Raw genomic sequence first — 18,057 nt, forward strand, 5'->3', positions numbered from 1 at the left:
GACACAAGGAGATAAAACACACGTAAGGGGCTGAGCACAATGAAAAGCACAGGCAATAGGAACAGGGAATAATATAGGAAAGAAAGAGAGAGAAATAGCTTTTTTCTCTTTCTCTTCTATGTTATTTCCTGTTCCTATTGCCTGTGCTTTTCATTGTGCTCAGCCCCTAACGTTACGGACGCAATCCCTAGTAACTTTTGCGGACTTTCGGTGCGGATTACGGATTACGGGTTCTATGTGACGCCGGCCTTATGTCCCATGAAGCCGTAATTCCATAAAATTTCCGTAAAAGTTACTACAAGTTACTAGTTATTACTAGTAATGCTTTTTCTAATTTTATTTATTTAACTAAATTTGACGATTTAATTAAAACTTTTGTTAAAATCATAATATATTCTGTAGTTTTCTTATGAATAAAATACAAATAAACAATTATAATCTGTTAAATAAAAAATAGTACTACCGTTACGTCTGTATTTACGGCTCCATGGGACACAAGGAGATAAAAACATACGTAACGTTACGGACGAAATACCTAGTAACTTTTACGGACTTTCGGTGCGGAGTACGGGCTGTATGTAAGGCTGTATCCCCATGGAGAAAGAAATAGCGGAACGGAACAGTAACGGAACAGTAGAGGAAAAGAAATATGATGAATATATCTCTTTTCAACTACTGTTCCGTTACTGTTCCGTTCCGTTATTTCTTTCTCCATGGGGATACAGCCGTAGAGAAATTTTTTACAGAACGGAACGGACACATGTGTGAAGAAACGTAAACTATATTTTGTAACAGACAGTTTTATATTAGACAGTTTTAACCTCAATGCGACTAAAAATATCCTAAATTCATAGAGGTGGATGAAAAAACAGTTTTATTAATCATATTTGGCACTCATTTTGGCTTGTTACTAACACTGACATCGTTCCGGACAGTTCCGGATGTTCTAAACAAACAGAAATACGCGTTCCGATCGGAAGAAAATAGCAGGATCAAAAATTCACTAGAATTCTGGTAAGAAATCCGATCCGTCACTTCGATCCGTGCTCAATGGGACTGCACCCTTAGGGTGAAATCAGATGATACGAAAAGAGCTGCGGAACGGAGAGTGCGTCATTGAGACAGCCAATCACTTGCGGAATACAATCATACGCAATAGCTGTGATTGGTTGTCTCAATAACGCACTCTCCGTTCCGCAGCTCTTTTCCGTATCATCTGATTTCACCCTTACTTGTAGGGTCTTTATGGGCGGTATTCATAGGGCAGTATTCATAGTCCGTTCTTATATTCAAAATCGTCTTAAGCACGGACTTATATTCGCTCTCTTCGTCATACATAGATTGTGTCTGACGAAGAGAGCGAATATAAGTTTGTGCTTAAGACGATCTTGAATATAAAAACGGACTATGAATACCGGCCATAGTACGTTCTTATATTCAAGATCGTCTTAAATACGGACTTATATTCGCTCTCTTCGTCACACATAGATTGTGTCTGACAAAGAGAGCGAATATAAGTCTGTACTTAAGACAATCTTGAATATAAGAACGGACTATGAATACCGGCCTATGACTTTTTATTATGGTTGTGTTCCGAAATTCACTGCCAGTACTGAAAATCTACAATATACGTGACGTAAACTATAGATTTTCAGTACTAGTAGTGAATTTTGGAACACAGCCTATATTTCAGTTGTGACTTGTGGTGTATTTTGTATTAGCCAATCAAAGAAAGACATTTATTAGTTTGAATAACCGTTTGAGGAGTTTGCGGATTTTGACGATTTCCTTGCTTCGATATTATTTTGCTGAAAGCAAGTACGTTTTGTTATAAGTTGTGTGCATAAAATTTAGTAAGTAAATTGATATGTAAAACTTAAAAAAGTTAACGGTAGAGCGATATATATTTTCATATATTTATATAATTTTGAAGTTATGATAATGTTTATGATGTGCCATATATGTACATTATTGTGAAAGCATTGCTATTTGTATTTGTAATTGTAGGACCGGTATAAAAGTGACAGTTGTGCTTATTAGAATGGATAAGGAAAATGATAAAACAAATCATCAGTCGACTACGCAAGCATTAAAAGTCAGCCGTTTTAAGTACTTGCACATTTCTGAAACGACTTTAACGGACATTACTCGATCAAAAAATGTGGAAAGTACGAATAACGATGAAGAAGAAACATGTGAGATTATGTTGACAAAAAATACTGACCAAGATGAAAATAACACTGCAAAAAAGTCTACAGAATTAATGCCACCGCCTAAATTGCTAGTAGTGTCCAAGTCAGCAGGTATTACTCAGGATCAGCAAAAATCTAATACTGATAATGCCAAAGAAGTAAAGGACAGCAAAAATGAGGACACCCAGAAAGTCTCTAATGCAGCTGCAAGTAATCCAAGTAAGGAAAATCAAAGACAGAAGACATGGGTATTGACAGATTTTGATATTGGCCGACCTCTGGGTAAGGGAAAATTTGGTAACGTGTACCTAGCTAGAGAAAAAAGATCGAAATTTGTGATAGCCATGAAAGTGCTTTATAGAATGCAAGTAGAAGATGCTAGGATTTCGCATCAAGTACGACGTGAGATAGAAATTCAAACTCATTTAAGGTATATCCTCATTTGTTTTATTCTTGTTAGTTATATAAAATGCAAGACTCACATGAATGTTTTTTCAATGATAGATTCTCTAATCAATTTGGAGTAAAACTTTTTCTTAGCAAAGTGTATGTAAGAATGATCAATTGTGTTTATTTATCATATCTTCTTTTCATCTAAATTTTTAACTATGTTATAAACAGTAAGTCTATTAAAAACAATTCTGTTTGAGATAAAAAGTAAACTCAAATGACTTTACTTATTTTTTTTGTGAAATCCTCTTATTGTTTATAATTGTATTTGTATAATTGATCTTATTTCTACTGAGAAAAAATTGACTTTAAATTTGAAAATTTTTCATTAAAAGGATATTTATGAGTTTACTGCATATATGCTTACTGCAAAAATGAATCTTTTTCTAGAATAAAAATAACCAATATTATAAATGAAAGATCAAAAAACATCAACAGTTAGAGTATTCATCATCAATATTTATGCCCAAACTTAACTTTGCTTAATTTTTGTTTTGTTAGTATTCTAAATATATATATTTGCTTTAAATTTCTGTACTATTTTTGTACAATTCTGCAGCTTTTAGTAAACATATTGATTTTTTCCTTATAGTAATCTGAAAAATAAAGATTGATTACACTTGTTCCAAGATATACTAGAAGAGCTTTATTTTTTTTCAGACATCCAAACATTTTAAGAATGTATGGATATTTTTATGATGACCAGCGAATTTATTTAATATTAGAATATGCACCGAAAGGAGAGCTTTATAAAGAACTAAATAAGCAACCCAATAAGCGGTTTGATGAAGAAAGGTAGGTTCATAAAAAATAATTTTGTGAACAATTGGGATTAATTGTATATTATGCTTTGCAGAACAGCCAATTATGTAGCTCAATTAGCAGATGCGTTAAAATATTGCCATAGTAAGAATGTTATTCATCGTGACATTAAACCTGAAAATCTACTTCTTGGAGCAAATGGTGAATTAAAAATAGCTGATTTTGGATGGTCTGTGCATGCTCCTTCCTCTAGAAGAGATACTTTATGTGGTACTTTAGATTACTTGCCACCTGAAATGATATCTGGTAAAACGCATAATCACACAGTTGACTTTTGGAGTGTCGGAGTATTATGTTATGAATGTTTAGTTGGCGAGCCACCTTTCTTTGCTAAGACTAGTGATGAAACTTATGTAAACATAAAAAGATTGCGATTCACATTTCCAAGCTTTATTAGCGAAGATGCAAAAGATTTAATTTCAAAGGTATGTTTAATAAATATTTTAGTATTGATAACACACACACATTTATCTTAAAACTTAGTTAATTTTTAATGAATTGTATTTCAGTTAATAGTTATTGATCCTGAAAAGAGATTGGATATGAACGGTGTTCTCACCCATCCTTGGATTGTGAAACATTGCAAAACAGATAAGCCATGAAATTTTCAGTCATCAATATTAATATCTAATTATGTTAAATATACGTCTCTACATAAATATACTACTACGTAAATTCATTACAATTCTCTCTTCTGACAGTCAATGGAAAATTAATTGCTACATAAACTATTGACATTATTTATTATGTATCTAAAATATCCTTTTATACATATAAACGGTTTTTTAAATACGTATTTAATAGATAAGCTCTAATTTATAGATTTTTAAAACAAGAAGCAAGAAAATTTATCTCGCAACAACTTCTATTGCAATAGTATGTGCCATCTTTTATGATTTTGTGACATGTTTTCTATTTTAGTCAAATTACAAATAATTTCTTCATATTTATGGGAAGCTCTATTTTGAACGTTTCTCTCAATCCTCACTTATATTGTAATAGCACATGTGTGAGATAAAAAAGTGCATGATTATATAATAAATGTGAAGTAATGAAGAAGCAGCACATGTGGAGATATTTAATATACAAAGATTGAATTGGTTTAAAATACGGAAGTTTGCTTATTGACAATTCAAGTGAATAAACAAAAAATGTATGAAGAGTATGTATGTCAGCGCATATGTGTATGTACTAAATAATTATTAAAGAATATTTAATAGAAAAGTATAAGTAAAAAAATTTATAAGATTAATTTTAAAAACATACATAGTACACATGATTTAATCTATGCATGTAATAAAAAGAGAAAAATATATTATTGAACATAAACTTTTATTGACAAAAACTTTAATCAAAAATTCTTTCGTCACAATCAAAGTCACAATTATAAACGTGTGTATATTTTCTATGCTTATGTAATTAAAAAATAATGAAAAATTTCAACTGTCATGATAAATTGTCAGTTATTAATTATTTAGCAAATACTAAATCTATATGTTCACTTATAAAATATCAATGCAACTAAAAGTTTTGATTGAACTGTTAAAAGAGTACCTTTCATTTCTGTGTAAAGTTTAATATGAAGTTTGTTAATGGAAGAATTTTTTAGCAATTTCCATAGACTTTTTAATTGCACTTCAAGTTTCCATTGATTCCATAATTACATCAACAATTGGTGCATCTATTGGTGTTTCTATTGGTGTTTCCATTGGTGTAATCTCAGAACTCTTCTTAACTGAATACAGCTTACTCAACTTTTCATAATGCTTAATATCCTGTAGAATGTGACTTTGTGTTATTTTATTCAATAAACCAGAGCTCGGAATTATTTCAGCTTTTCGGCCGATTCTTGTGGTATACGCCTCCTTTCCTCTCCTTACCGCGCGCGCGGCAGCCGTTAGGGCCAGCGCCGCCGAGCGTTAGGCGCTATCCGATTAATGTTAAAAAAATTTATTAAAAATATTTTTTTCCTTAATAGCAATTAGTACTTCATGGGTGACGTGGAAATTTATTGAAATATTCCCACATAATAAATTTAAAAATAAAAAAAATATTTTTAATAAATTTTTTTAACTTTTAATGATCAAGGGAGAAGAATCCAACATTTATCGGATAGTGCCGCTTCTAACGTTTGGCGACGCTGGCCCTAGCGGCTGCCGCACGTGCGGTAAAAAGAGGAAAGAAGGCGTATATTACGAGAATCGGCCGAAAAGCTGAAATAATTCCGAGCACTGCGTTAAACTATAAATAAATCAAGTAGACACTTGCCTTCTCGCGAACAGACGGTTGTATTTTATCGAATGCTCGAAAGATGTGCCGCATAGAAATTTCTGAGTGTCCATAACCGGCTATTATCTCCTTCAACGCTTCCATACCAGCTTCTCTTATCAAAGCTGCTAAATCTGCTCCAGTATAACCTTGACACTTGTCGTGATATCCCACTTGCTCCAAATTAACGTCTGATGCAAGTTTTGGTTTTGTTGCATTCTATAAATTATAATAAATTATTTACGTTAATTAGTTGCATCAAAAATGAAAAAATGTAAAACATTATTCAACAGATAAAATTATAATTATGTGCGCGCGCATATGCACACTTTTATACTATACACATACTTTTGTTAATGCACGTAAAATATCGACTCTATCTGAAGCTGTTGGGAAACCAACGTATAAAATTTTGTCGAGTCTTCCTGGTCTCAAAACAGCTGGATCTATTATGTCAGGGCGATTACTAGCGGCCATAAGAAATACACCTTGTCGATCCTCGACACCATCCATTTCTGTAAGCATTTGATTAACGACACGTGATGTTGCAGAATGATCACCTTCTGTTCTTTTAGGACATAATGCATCTAATTCATCAAAGAATATGACGCACGGTGCCGAATTTCTTGCTCTTAAGAAACATTGACGAACTGCTTTCTCACTTTCGCCAACATACTAAAAATGTGAAACAAAATAAATCTTTATATTTTCAAATATATATGTAATATTATAACTGTATTATTCAATCTTACCATATTTAAAAGTTCAGGTCCTTTAACGGAAATAAAATTAATCCCAGCTTCATTAGCAATAGCTTTGGCAAGCAAAGTTTTTCCACATCCGGGTGGACCACATAACAATACTCCACTAGCAGCAGTTAAACCTAATGCATTAAATTGTTCAGAGTGCTTAATGGGAGCCTGTAATAAAAAATATATATGTTTAAACAAAAAATATTAATACTTTTAGTTTAAAAACGATGGAATAGCAGGAGGATCTCAAGCCAAAGAAGATTGTAATTCTTGATATTTATTATTGAAACCAATGTTTTAATTAAGCAGCATACGTTTCAGCTGATCATTCAGCCATCATCAGCCATCATACGTGATCACTTCATAAGAGTTTTTATTAATAATGACGAATTAAACTTACGGTCTTCTAAGAAACAGTTTTGTAAAGGTAGCACTGATGATGGCTGAATGATCAGCTGAAACGTATGTTGCTTAATTAAAACATTGGTTTCAATAATAAATATCAAGAATTACAATCTTCTTTGGCTTGAGATCCTTCTGCTATTCCATCGTTTTGAAATTTGCGAGCCTAAACTTCAAGTTATTAACTTATAGTTTATACTTAAGTAAACAAAAATTTGTATTCATATGTTGAAATAAAAGTATTTGTATTTATTGACATTCTCTAATACTCACGAGAATCGCCATTTGCAGTTCCTGTCGTACATCTTGCAATGAGCCAACATCGTCCCAGGTTACATCAGGAACTGTTGCAAATCCTTCTCTTTTCGCTGAAGGTTGAACAACGCGTAAAGCAATCTCAAAATCACTATGCTCAATACACAAGGTTGATAGATGTTTTGCGGAAAGGGAAAGCTCGCTGTGTAACCAACCCAATAAGCTTGACAAATCCGATGAGTGTTCCTGTATTATGTCCATTTCAGTATTATCCAAAGTTACAGGAGTTTTGGATACATCTCTTAGGAACGCGGTATCATTTTGTACCGTAGTAGTAGGAACTTCTGTCGTAGGAACACTGGTATTTTGATTAATTAAATTTCCCGAATCTTTGGAAGTATGAGTTTCCTTGTTAGATTTCTTATCGATTTCGGATGATATTTCGGGTAATTTTTGTTCCTGCCTTGATCTATTTAAATCCTCAAATATTCTATAAAAGTTACATATATACATATATGCAAGTGTGTATGTGTACGGATAAAATTAAAATTATTTGCAAAGATTTACCTATCTACAGCAGCCATGGCAGCTTCTCTAATTAAGGCAACCAAATCTGCACCTACAAAACCTGGAGTGAGGGAAGCTATTGTCGACAAACTAACATTAGGAGCTAATACAACTTTTTCAGTATGCACTGCTAAGATTCTAGCCCTCGCCTCTCTGTCTGGTATGCCAAGGCATACTTCACGATCAAAACGTCCCGCTCTTCTTAAAGCAGGATCTAATGAATCAGGTCGATTTGTCGCACCAATCACCAGTACTCTGTCTCCATTTTCTTTGAAATTTAATTCTGGAAAAAAATATGCTTCATAACAGTTGGCATAAAACAAATAATAAAACATATAATAAAAAATTGAATAGTTTACCATCTAAGCTTGACAATAATTGTGCAACAATTCTTCTTTCCATCTCTCTTTGAGCTGTAGCTCTATGTGGTGCAACAGCATCTATTTCATCTATGAAAATGATGCATGGTGCAAGACTTAAAGCTTGCTCAACCAATTCTCTAATACGAGCTTCACTTTCACCAGATACTCCTGCCACAAGCTCAGGCCCTGCTACTTTTAGTAGAGGTATGTTTAATTCCTAATATAAAAAACAAAATATTAATTATAATAAACTTTCCTTTAATTATATATATATATATATATAAATATAAAGAAAAAGAATACATAAAACTAATAAACATGTATACTAATACTATGACTAATAAATACTACTAATAAATTAATATGTATGTATTCTTTTGATAGAAAATCAAATATGTTTTGTAATATTTATAAAATATCACAAATGTGTTTATTATTCTGTTTATCATCTGAATAATGTTTCTATTCTATTTGTTTTATATTGCTTATTTAAAATTAAATATTATCTTACTCCTGCAACTGCATGTGCTAGTAATGTCTTTCCACATCCGGGAGGCCCATGAAGTAAAAATCCTCTTGGCGGAGATATACCAAGCTGTTTAAAAATTTCAGGATGTTTTATATGGGCTAGTAACTTGCAGACAGTTCTCAAGATTTTGTCACTACCACCTACATCGGAAAATGTAACTTTCGGTTCTGTGACAGGTATAGATTTTGCTTTTTTCGCAATTGAAAACTGTCCACTGTCATTTTCTTTGTCCCTTTGTCGTTTTCTTGCAGATTCTATTAATGGTTGTTTTATGACCTCGTTCACAAGCTGAAATAGGAATAAGCATATACTTTACTTTTAATCCATTATTCTGTAGAATTTGTAGAATTCTGAAATTTTAATTAATCTTTAGTTTTTAGATTATAAAAATTTTACTTGGACATGTATTGAGATGTTGAGATGTAACATTTTATAAACCTCTAAAGATTAATCATAAATTGTGTATATATGTACATACGTTTTTGGATTTTACAGGTAATTCTGACTTTATCGCAAGTGTTTCTGGCTTTGTAATCGATGTTTCTGGCTTTGTAACGGATGTTTCTGGCTTTGGAATAGATATTGCTGATTGTGAGATAGCTATTTCTGCTTTTGAAATAACTGTTGCAGATGTGTGCAAAGAATCTTCATTAACATTACACACAGGCTCAGATGCTTTTACATTCTTTTCAATTTTAGATTCCATCTTTGACACATCATCGTCGCTACTGATATCTATCAATTCCTTATCGCTCGAATTTCCATTCTGTGTGTATGACGACTTATTATACATATGTAATAACATATCACCTATTGAAGTACGTTGTGAATCTAACTAAAATTAACCATATTTGTTAAAAAAATATTGTAAAAATACTAAACAATTAAAAACTTAATATATCTAAATACTTCGACATCAACATCCTCAAAATCATCATCGTCGTATGCAGCACATTCACGTGTCGTAGGTTTCCTTGAGAATATCTCTGTGAGTTCGTCATAAGCTTTACGTACCATTGCACGAAACGTACCACGCTTCTTACCACGATAATCTCTGTATCGTTTTTGCAATGCATCTGCCATTTCATTGACATCAATATATACTTTGTTTTCGTTTTCGTGCATATACTGTGAAATATGTAAAACATGAGTTAAAACGTTATAAAAATTGGACTTTTTTGAATGATCGTGTTGTACAATGTTTTGAATATACAACTTTCAATCTCATTGACATTAAAAGATCTAAGAGGATAACCTAACCTAACCATGTGCGATACGTTACCGTTTGTACGCGTGCAATTAGTGATTGATCTCGAAACAATCTTTGATCCATTCTGAGCTTATTTATGTATCTCGATCTGTAATCGCTGCTTGATCCTTGTATTGGAATGATATCGATCGATGAATTTAATTTACCCACTTTTTGCATTGTATTCCCGAAAAACCAACAAAAACCTGTGAAACGAACTCGAATCGCTCCACACAAATCGCACGCGATTCTCGCGCTCGATGCTCAATTTCATAGCGTTTTCGATTATACAGGATTTGAACGACCCAGGGTTGGTTAATGACGTCATTGCAACCTCTCCACCAATGAAAGACTTGCATTTATAGTAAAATAGTGATTGATCAACCCTGGGTCGTTCAAATCCTGTATAATCGAAAACGCTATCAGCGTTAGAAGACATCACGTGATCAAACATAACTAAAGCCCCTTACACAATGCCAGGCAACAGGCAATAGGAATAGAGAATAATGTAAGAAAAAAAAAGAGAGAAATAGCTTTTCTCTCTTTCTCTTGTATGTTATTTCCTGTTCTTATTGCCTGTTGCCTGGCATTGTGTAAGGGGCTTAATCTTTGCAGTAGTACTTGGTCACGTAATATTTTTTAAGGCCGGTATTCATAGTCCGTTCTTATATTCAAGATCGTTTTAAGTACAAACTTATATTCGCTCTCTTTGTCAGACACAATCTATGTGTGACAAAGAGAGCGAATATAAGTCCGTGCTTAAGACGATTTTGAATATAAGAACGGACTATGAATACCGCCCTAAGGGTCGACAGGAGTGAAACTAGTACCTCTGTCGGAATAGAAGTAAAGCTCGAAATCGTAATAAACAAAATTCGGTCATAAGGCCGGTATTCATAGCCATTTCTTATATTTAAGATCGTCTTAAGTCGTCGTCATCGTCGTCTTAAGATACTAATATGGCTTTTTGATTGGTTCGTAGCATTTTAAGACAATACTTAACACAATCTTAAATATAAGAACGGACTATGAATACCGGCCTATGAATACCGCCCTTAAATATTGTCTTAAAATGCTACGAACCAATCAAAAAGCCATATTAGTATCTTAAGACGACGATGACGACGACTTAAGACGATCTTAAATATAAGAAATGACTATGAATACCGTCCATAATTACGGAAAAAAACGCATAACAGTTATGATATTCATATTCAGAAAAAGTATGCGCAACTTAGTAAAAAGCGATTTTTTTTGGAAAAATGGTTAAAAAAAATTTTTTTTCTATAGAAACGTGTACTTTAATTTTTTTTTAATTTTTAAGGACCAAATTGCAAAATCGGGCTTCTTACTAAGTCGCGCAGTTATATAAGGAATATATTTAAAAAAAAATCACGACAAAATATTACTTCTCCGAGTCACAGTTTGTTTACTACAAAATCGTTAAATCTGAACGATTTCTATGCTAACATGGCTGCTTGACAAGAAGAAACAAACACCTTGCATTAGCAAGACTAGCAAACGCCCGCTTATCGTACTTTTTATATTTGCATATGGTTATATGTATATGAATTGTTGATAAATATTATATATATATATATATATATTAAAATCATCTAAAGATTGATAATAATTAAATAATAATATACAGGGTAATAAAATTTATTATCGAGAAAATACAAGTGCTTTTTATACTTGCTAAAACATTGCATGTAATATTTATGAACAATTTATATTAATACATATACATATTTGCACACATATCCCACATAGCAAAGATTTCCCCAGGACATCCCAATTTGATCAAAATGATCCGAACGATACAGATCGATAATAAATAGTTATTCGTAGGATTTCCTGAAGATATTTCTAGTACAACAAATATACGTACATTAAAATTGCTGTTTCTTCAAATTTAGCAAAAGATTTCTTACATAAATATTTTTTAGTAAGACATTTTTTTTGCTTAATGAACAGAGAACAAATTTAATTTTGTGTGCATGCGTAGACACACATATAACATACAAATATAATTTTAATCCGTCCATTTGTTAAGATCAAAGTACAAGTATATATAGAGAAAATATTTATTTCTATTATATGACGATACTAGAACTTGGTCATCGAGTTCTTGGTTCGAGAAGCCAGTATATACAGTGATGGGAGAAAGTTCCGTAACGGTCAAATATCTTAGAAAATAATGATTATGGAAGAAAATGTTCAATACAAAAGTTTTAGTATATCAAGTGGTCTATTATATGGTTATATTAAAATGACCTTCATGTGACCTTGAAGGACACCGCGAAGGTCAACTGAAATCTTAAATGGAAATTTCTATTTTCTACTACATATTCTTAAAGCTGGTGTCAAGACGTTTCCGAAACAATATAATGAAGTTATTTTTCATTAAGTACTTTTCGAGTTATGAGGCTTGAAAGTTACAGCATTTTGACATAAAATACAAAATATCTTGTAAGACATTCAGTTTTCGAGAATCTTACCTTAATACTTTTATGCATAAAATAATGAGACAAATCAATTGATATAAAAAAAACTCATAATTGCTTTAAAAAAAAAATATGCAGCTGCATGTTGCAAATTACATATTTTTTCTTAAAAGCAACAATGTGTTTTCTTTATATTAATTGATTCGTTTCATTATTTTATGCATAAAAGTATTAAGGTAAGATTCCCGAAAATTGAATGTTTTACAAGATATTTTGTATTTTATGTCAAAATGCTGTAACTTTCAAGCCTCATAACTCGAAAAGTATTTAATGAAAAATAACTTTATTATAGTGTTTCGGAAACGTCTTGACACCAGCTTTAAGAATATGTAATAGAAAATAGGAGTTTCCATTTAAGATTTCAAAGTTGACCTTCGCGATGTCCTTCAAGGTCACATGAAGGTCATTTCAATATAACCATATAATAGACCACTTGATATACTAAAACTTTTGTATTGAACATTTTCTTCCATAATCATTATTTTCCAAGATATTTGACCGTTACGGAACTTTCTCCCATCACTGTATAAGATTACCGCTTTTTGATTACTTAACCTTTCTCGGATTGACGACTGTTACGAGCGTATAGCTACGTAATAGATTATTTAGAATAAGTCGGGACACGTTTGTGGAAAAAGTCTTTATTCGGTGTTGCTGGTTTGAGCTTTGATCGAGAACTGAACTGGCGAGAATGATCTTCGTTTAAGGTGCTGTAGGAAAATCGTAGCGGCGGAATGTTTATTGGAAGGAGGCGGTTTTGTCAAAGAGAAAATACGCGTTAGGCATAGGGACAGCGTTTAGGTTAACCCATGTTTGTTGCAGTTATCGAAGAATCATGTGTTTAGGATCAAGAAGGAGTAAAGATAAAAAAAGGTTCGAAGGTTCGAATAAACAGAATAATCTAAGAAACTATAAGTTGCGGCACGTAACACGAATCGAATTCTAGTGTCATAAATAGATCGGTGAACATTGAGATTAACGCAGGCAGTGAAGTGTGAGTTTTGTGCTGTAATTCTCCCTTAAAAAATGGAAAAAGGCGCATAAGCGATAACATATAAGGCGTCAGGAACTATTAAATTGACAGATAATTATTAAAATCTAAAATTATTATATCATATGCAGGCATTGAAATATATACCATACTGGAACGAGCACGCCTTTATTCTCGACCAGTCAGATGGAGATAGCTGTTCGGACCCGGATCTCTCTATCTAACCAACAGTTTCGGTTACGTGTTCACAATTACTATTAGTCGAGAATAGACGAGATAGAAAGAGAAATTCGGTACCGAGTCACTGCCTTGTCTGACCGTTTTGTCGAATGGAGGGGGTAGCCTGTGCTCGTTCCAGTATGGTATATAGTTCAATGTATGCAGGTCATCTTTCTATATATATCATAAATAAGGTTATGTTTGAGAGATGTTGGCTAGTAGAACACCACTACTACAATTTTTATTTATATATTTTATATTAATTTTTGTGCTATATATATATTTATAGCACAATTATATATATATATATATAATTTCTACAAATAAGTTAGGTTTACGTATGTAATACTATGTATATGTATAGTATAGTGAAAATAGGATTCAACATTATTGTTTTAAATTATATTGCAGGAGGAGTTTGCTTACTTACAGTAAAAAAAAGACTATAGGTACTAATATTTAAGTCATCATTAATTATTGCGTAAACAAGGTAACATAATATTCTTAACTTATGGCATAAACAAGGTAACATAATACATGCATCTTTAAGAATAACTAGTTCTTTGAAAAATAACAAGAATTATGTATATGTAGGAAATATAAATGTTTGTTTTGTTAATAAATTTAGTGAATGTATAACTTATGAACAATTGCCCAGTCAGCAAAATGTTAGTAGCCTGCCGGCAGTTTGCGAGCAGATTTGCTCAGAACTTGGCAGCAGATATAGTGCCATCTGTGTCAGAGCTGCCAGTTTTCCCCGGAGAGCTCCACACGCACACAACCGAGACCCGCTGACGTCACGTGTCCGTGTGCGCTCGGCTGTCGACTGGTAGAAGTGAGCGGACCTATGTCTTGTATCTCCTTCCCACCAAGCCTAGCATCAAACCGGTTTTGACGCTCGCACCATTTCTTCTGCCAAGCGTTGGCAGCAAAAATGCTTTCCCGAATTTCGCTCCACGCGACTAAGTCGACTAGCGGCGTGTTGCTTTCGCTCGACGCGATATTTTTTCTGAGATTTACAGTCTTTTATGAAATATATATCATATTCATATTAATAAAATATTTTAACATTATGTATTTGCAGAATAATATTTTTCACGTTAATGTATAAAATAAGAATAAAGTAATAAAAATTATATATCGCAATATATAAACAAAACAAGTAACATTTCTACAATTTTAGTAGAAAAACATTTTTCCTATTAAAACATATTAACATGAGTTAATTGCGATAAAAATAAGCTTTAAACATATTTAATATATTATTTATTTATTTATATGTTCCAATTTTACACATTAACGTGAAAAATCACATTATAAATGCATAATATTTTTTGTAAATAGCAAAATACATTGAGAAGTAAAGGAAAAAATTGATTGAAAATAAAAGAAACATGTTTTTACTTAAAAAATATTTATAACTATCTTATTTAACACAAAAGTAATCTGGACAAAGCATACCAATGTGATTATACATCGGATAGTTTAGTATTTTAATTTTATTTTAACCATTTTAATATAGTGGTCTTCCGCACCACCCAAGAGATGGATCTTCGCCAGGAACCCTATTGTACCACTTTTCATTTTTCTTTATACATTACCTTTATATAGATATGGTGTCGTTTGCAGACAAGATACTTATCATACACTTGTCGGTCATAAATGTGGTGTCATTTGCAGACAAAATACTTGTTACATGCCTGTCGTTTATAAGTGTGGTGTTCTTTGTGGACATATTAATGAAATTTTATTTATCTTAATTAAAAATGATAAGGGTCAACAAATAATAAAATTATAAAAGGAAAGGAGCAATAGGAATCAAAACGCTAGATTTTAGTGCGAACGAACTTGTATTGAGTTATAATAAACATCAGTATAAACAGACATTTCATAGCCTGTCATCAGGCTATCCTTAGTGTGGAATAAATAAAATACATAGGAAAACGCACGCTGATTTACATTAAGATCTGAGTTAAAACAAATATAATTTAGACGCAAGATTTGTTGTAAAATTAATAAAAAAAGTTAGTTTTAACATTGATATAATCAATGTTAGCTCGTCGGTTTTACAAATAAAAGCTGATCGGTTTTACAAATAAAAGATAGAAGAAAAAAATTAAAAATTGAAAATTTGTCAAAAATTTTATAAAAAAAGTTAATTAAAATAAAATAAAATAATAAAATTAATTAAAATTATTCAATATTCGAGATCAACAAGTTAAAGAAAAGTTAGTCAATAAAAAAATAATAAAATAAAATAAAATGAAATTTACAAAATTTATGTTAAGATAAATAATAGTTTTTTATTATTGTATGACCTCTTCCCCGACTGCCTCTTCTGTCCCTCCGGCCACCCCTGTTGTTTTGGCCTCCTCTTTTTCTTGTTATTCCAGAAGAACCTGGTCTAACATGATTGTCATATTGTAAATTTCGCCGAGCGTACCACCGTGCACGCGACCAACCACCTCCTCTTCTTTTTTTTTCTAAAAATAAACACATTTATAGATTAATAATTTAAAACAATTATGCATATGAATAAATCATTTAGTTACAAAAAAATAAATAAATATCAATATATATGAAAGAGGCTAATGGAGCCACCGTTGGTTGTTAGTGCAAAATTTTTTATGTTTTGCATAGAAACTTGATTCGTCTGCATTGAGATATTATTAAAATGTACACTGATCTCAGATTCGAGACACTAAAGTGTACGAGAATTGCATACATCGATCTTATTATTCAAGAATCGGAATGTATGATTAAAGTAAGCAAGTTATTTGAAAGGAAGGAAAACGGGAGAAAAAATATAAGAGATAAAAAAATTCGCACTAACAACCAGCGGTGGCTCCATTAGCCTCTTTCATATATATTGATATTTATTTATTTTTTTGTAACTAAATGATTTATTCATATGCATAATTGTTTTAAATTATTAATCTATAAATGTGTTTATTTTTAGAAAAAAAAGAAGAGGAGGTGGTTGGTCGCGTGCACGGTGGTACGCTCGGCGAAATTTACAATATGACAATCATGTTAGACCAGGTCCTTCTGGAATAACAAGATGAAGAGGAGGCCAAAACAATAGAGGTGGCCAGGGGAACAGAAGAGGCAGTCGGGGAAGAGGTCATACAATAATAAAAAACTATTATTTATCTTAATATAAATTTTGTAAATTTTATTTTATTTTATTTTATTATTTTTTTATTGACTAACTTTTCTTTAACTTGTTGATCTCGAATATTGAATGATTTTAATTAATTTTATTATTTTATTTTATTTTAATTAACTTTTTTTATAAAATTTTTGACAAATTTTTAATTTTTAATTTTTTTCTTCTATCTTTTATTTGTAAAACTGATCAGCTTTTATTTGTAAAACCGACGAGCTAACATTGATTATATCAATGTTAAAACTAACTTTTTTTATTAATTTTACAACAAATCTTGCGTCTAAATTATATTTGTTTTAACTCAGATCTTAATGTAAATCAGCGTGCGTTTTCATATGTATTTTATTTATTCCACACTAAGGATAGCCTGATGACAGGCTATGAAATGTCTGTTTATACTGATGTTTATTATAACTCAATACAAGTTCGTTCGCACTAAAATCTAGCGTTTTGATTCCTATTGCTCCTTTCCTTTTATAATTTTATTATTTGTTGACCCTTATCATTTTTAATTAAGATAAATAAAATTTCATTAATATGTCCACAAAGAACACCACACTTATAAACGACAGGCATGTAACAAGTATTTTGTCTGCAAATGACACCACATTTATGACCGACAAGTGTATGATAAGTATCTTGTCTGCAAACGACACCATATCTATATAAAGGTAATGTATAAAAAAAAATAAAAAGTGGTACAATAGGGTTCCTGGCGAAGATCCACCTCTTGGGTGGTGCGGAAGACCACTATATTAAAATGGTTAAAATAAAATTAAAATACTAAACTATCCAATGTATAATCACATTGGTATGCTTTGTCCAGATTACTTTTGTGTTAAATAAGATAGTCATAAATATTTTTTAAGTAAAAACATGTTTCTTTTATTTTCAATCAATTTTTTCCTTTACTTCTCAATGTATTTTGCTATTTACAAAAAATATTATGCATTTATAATGTGATTTTTCACGTTAATGTGTAAAATTGGAACATATAAATAAATAAATAATATATTAAATATGTTTAAAGCTTATTTTTATCGCAATTAACTCATGTTAATATGTTTTAATAGGAAAAATGTTTTTCTACTAAAATTGTAGAAATGTTACTTGTTTTGTTTATATATTGCGATATATAATTTTTATTACTTTATTCTTATTTTATACATTAACGTGAAAAATATTATTCTGCAAATACATAATGTTAAAATATTTTATTAATATGAATATGATATATATTTCATAAAAGACTGTAAATCTCAGAAAAAATATCGCGTCGAGCGAAAGCAACACGCCGCTAGTCGACTTAGTCGCGTGGAGCGA

At 31.5% G+C, this 18,057-nt stretch overlaps 2 protein-coding genes across 6 annotated transcripts; one reads left to right on the forward strand and one right to left on the reverse strand.

The window, feature by feature from the left end:
- Window positions 1-1,632: 1,632 nt before the first annotated feature.
- On the forward strand, window positions 1,633-4,793 carry LOC105667517 (aurora kinase C-like). 2 transcript variants are annotated; one of them, XM_012359352.2, is made up of 5 exons: window positions 1,633-1,818; window positions 2,008-2,622; window positions 3,303-3,437; window positions 3,499-3,889; window positions 3,974-4,793. In XM_012359352.2, exons 2-5 carry the CDS (start codon window positions 2,042-2,044, stop codon window positions 4,064-4,066), a joined length of 1,200 nt encoding a protein of 399 aa, XP_012214775.1. In that variant the 5' UTR covers window positions 1,633-1,818; window positions 2,008-2,041; the 3' UTR covers window positions 4,067-4,793. The 2 variants fall into 2 exon arrangements, with proteins under 2 accessions (XP_012214775.1, XP_012214774.1); XM_012359351.2 differs by having other exon boundaries at window positions 1,634-1,853.
- On the reverse strand, window positions 2,617-10,127 carry smid (nuclear valosin-containing protein-like smid). 4 transcript variants are annotated; one of them, XR_001099944.2, is made up of 12 exons: window positions 9,882-10,127; window positions 9,509-9,727; window positions 9,078-9,434; window positions 8,582-8,887; window positions 8,068-8,287; window positions 7,709-7,991; window positions 7,160-7,631; window positions 6,485-6,652; window positions 6,081-6,407; window positions 5,733-5,951; window positions 5,019-5,239; window positions 2,617-3,238 (listed from the first exon to the last, which is right to left on the reverse strand). XR_001099944.2 is itself a non-coding variant. In XM_012359348.2 (11 exons), the coding sequence occupies exons 1-11, from the start codon at window positions 10,026-10,028 to the stop codon at window positions 5,102-5,104; spliced, it is 2,856 nt and encodes a 951-aa protein (XP_012214771.1). In that variant the 5' UTR covers window positions 10,029-10,127; the 3' UTR covers window positions 4,778-5,101. The 4 variants fall into 4 exon arrangements, 2 of the variants coding, with proteins under 2 accessions (XP_012214771.1, XP_012214772.1); XR_001099943.2 differs by lacking the exon at window positions 2,617-3,238 and adding an exon at window positions 3,469-3,695; XM_012359348.2 differs by lacking the exon at window positions 2,617-3,238 and having other exon boundaries at window positions 4,778-5,239.
- Window positions 10,128-18,057: the final 7,930 nt, after the last annotated feature.

The sequence above is a fragment of the Linepithema humile genome, chromosome 6, assembly GCF_040581485.1.
Source record: "Linepithema humile isolate Giens D197 chromosome 6, Lhum_UNIL_v1.0, whole genome shotgun sequence".
NCBI lineage: Eukaryota > Metazoa > Arthropoda > Insecta > Hymenoptera > Formicidae > Linepithema > Linepithema humile.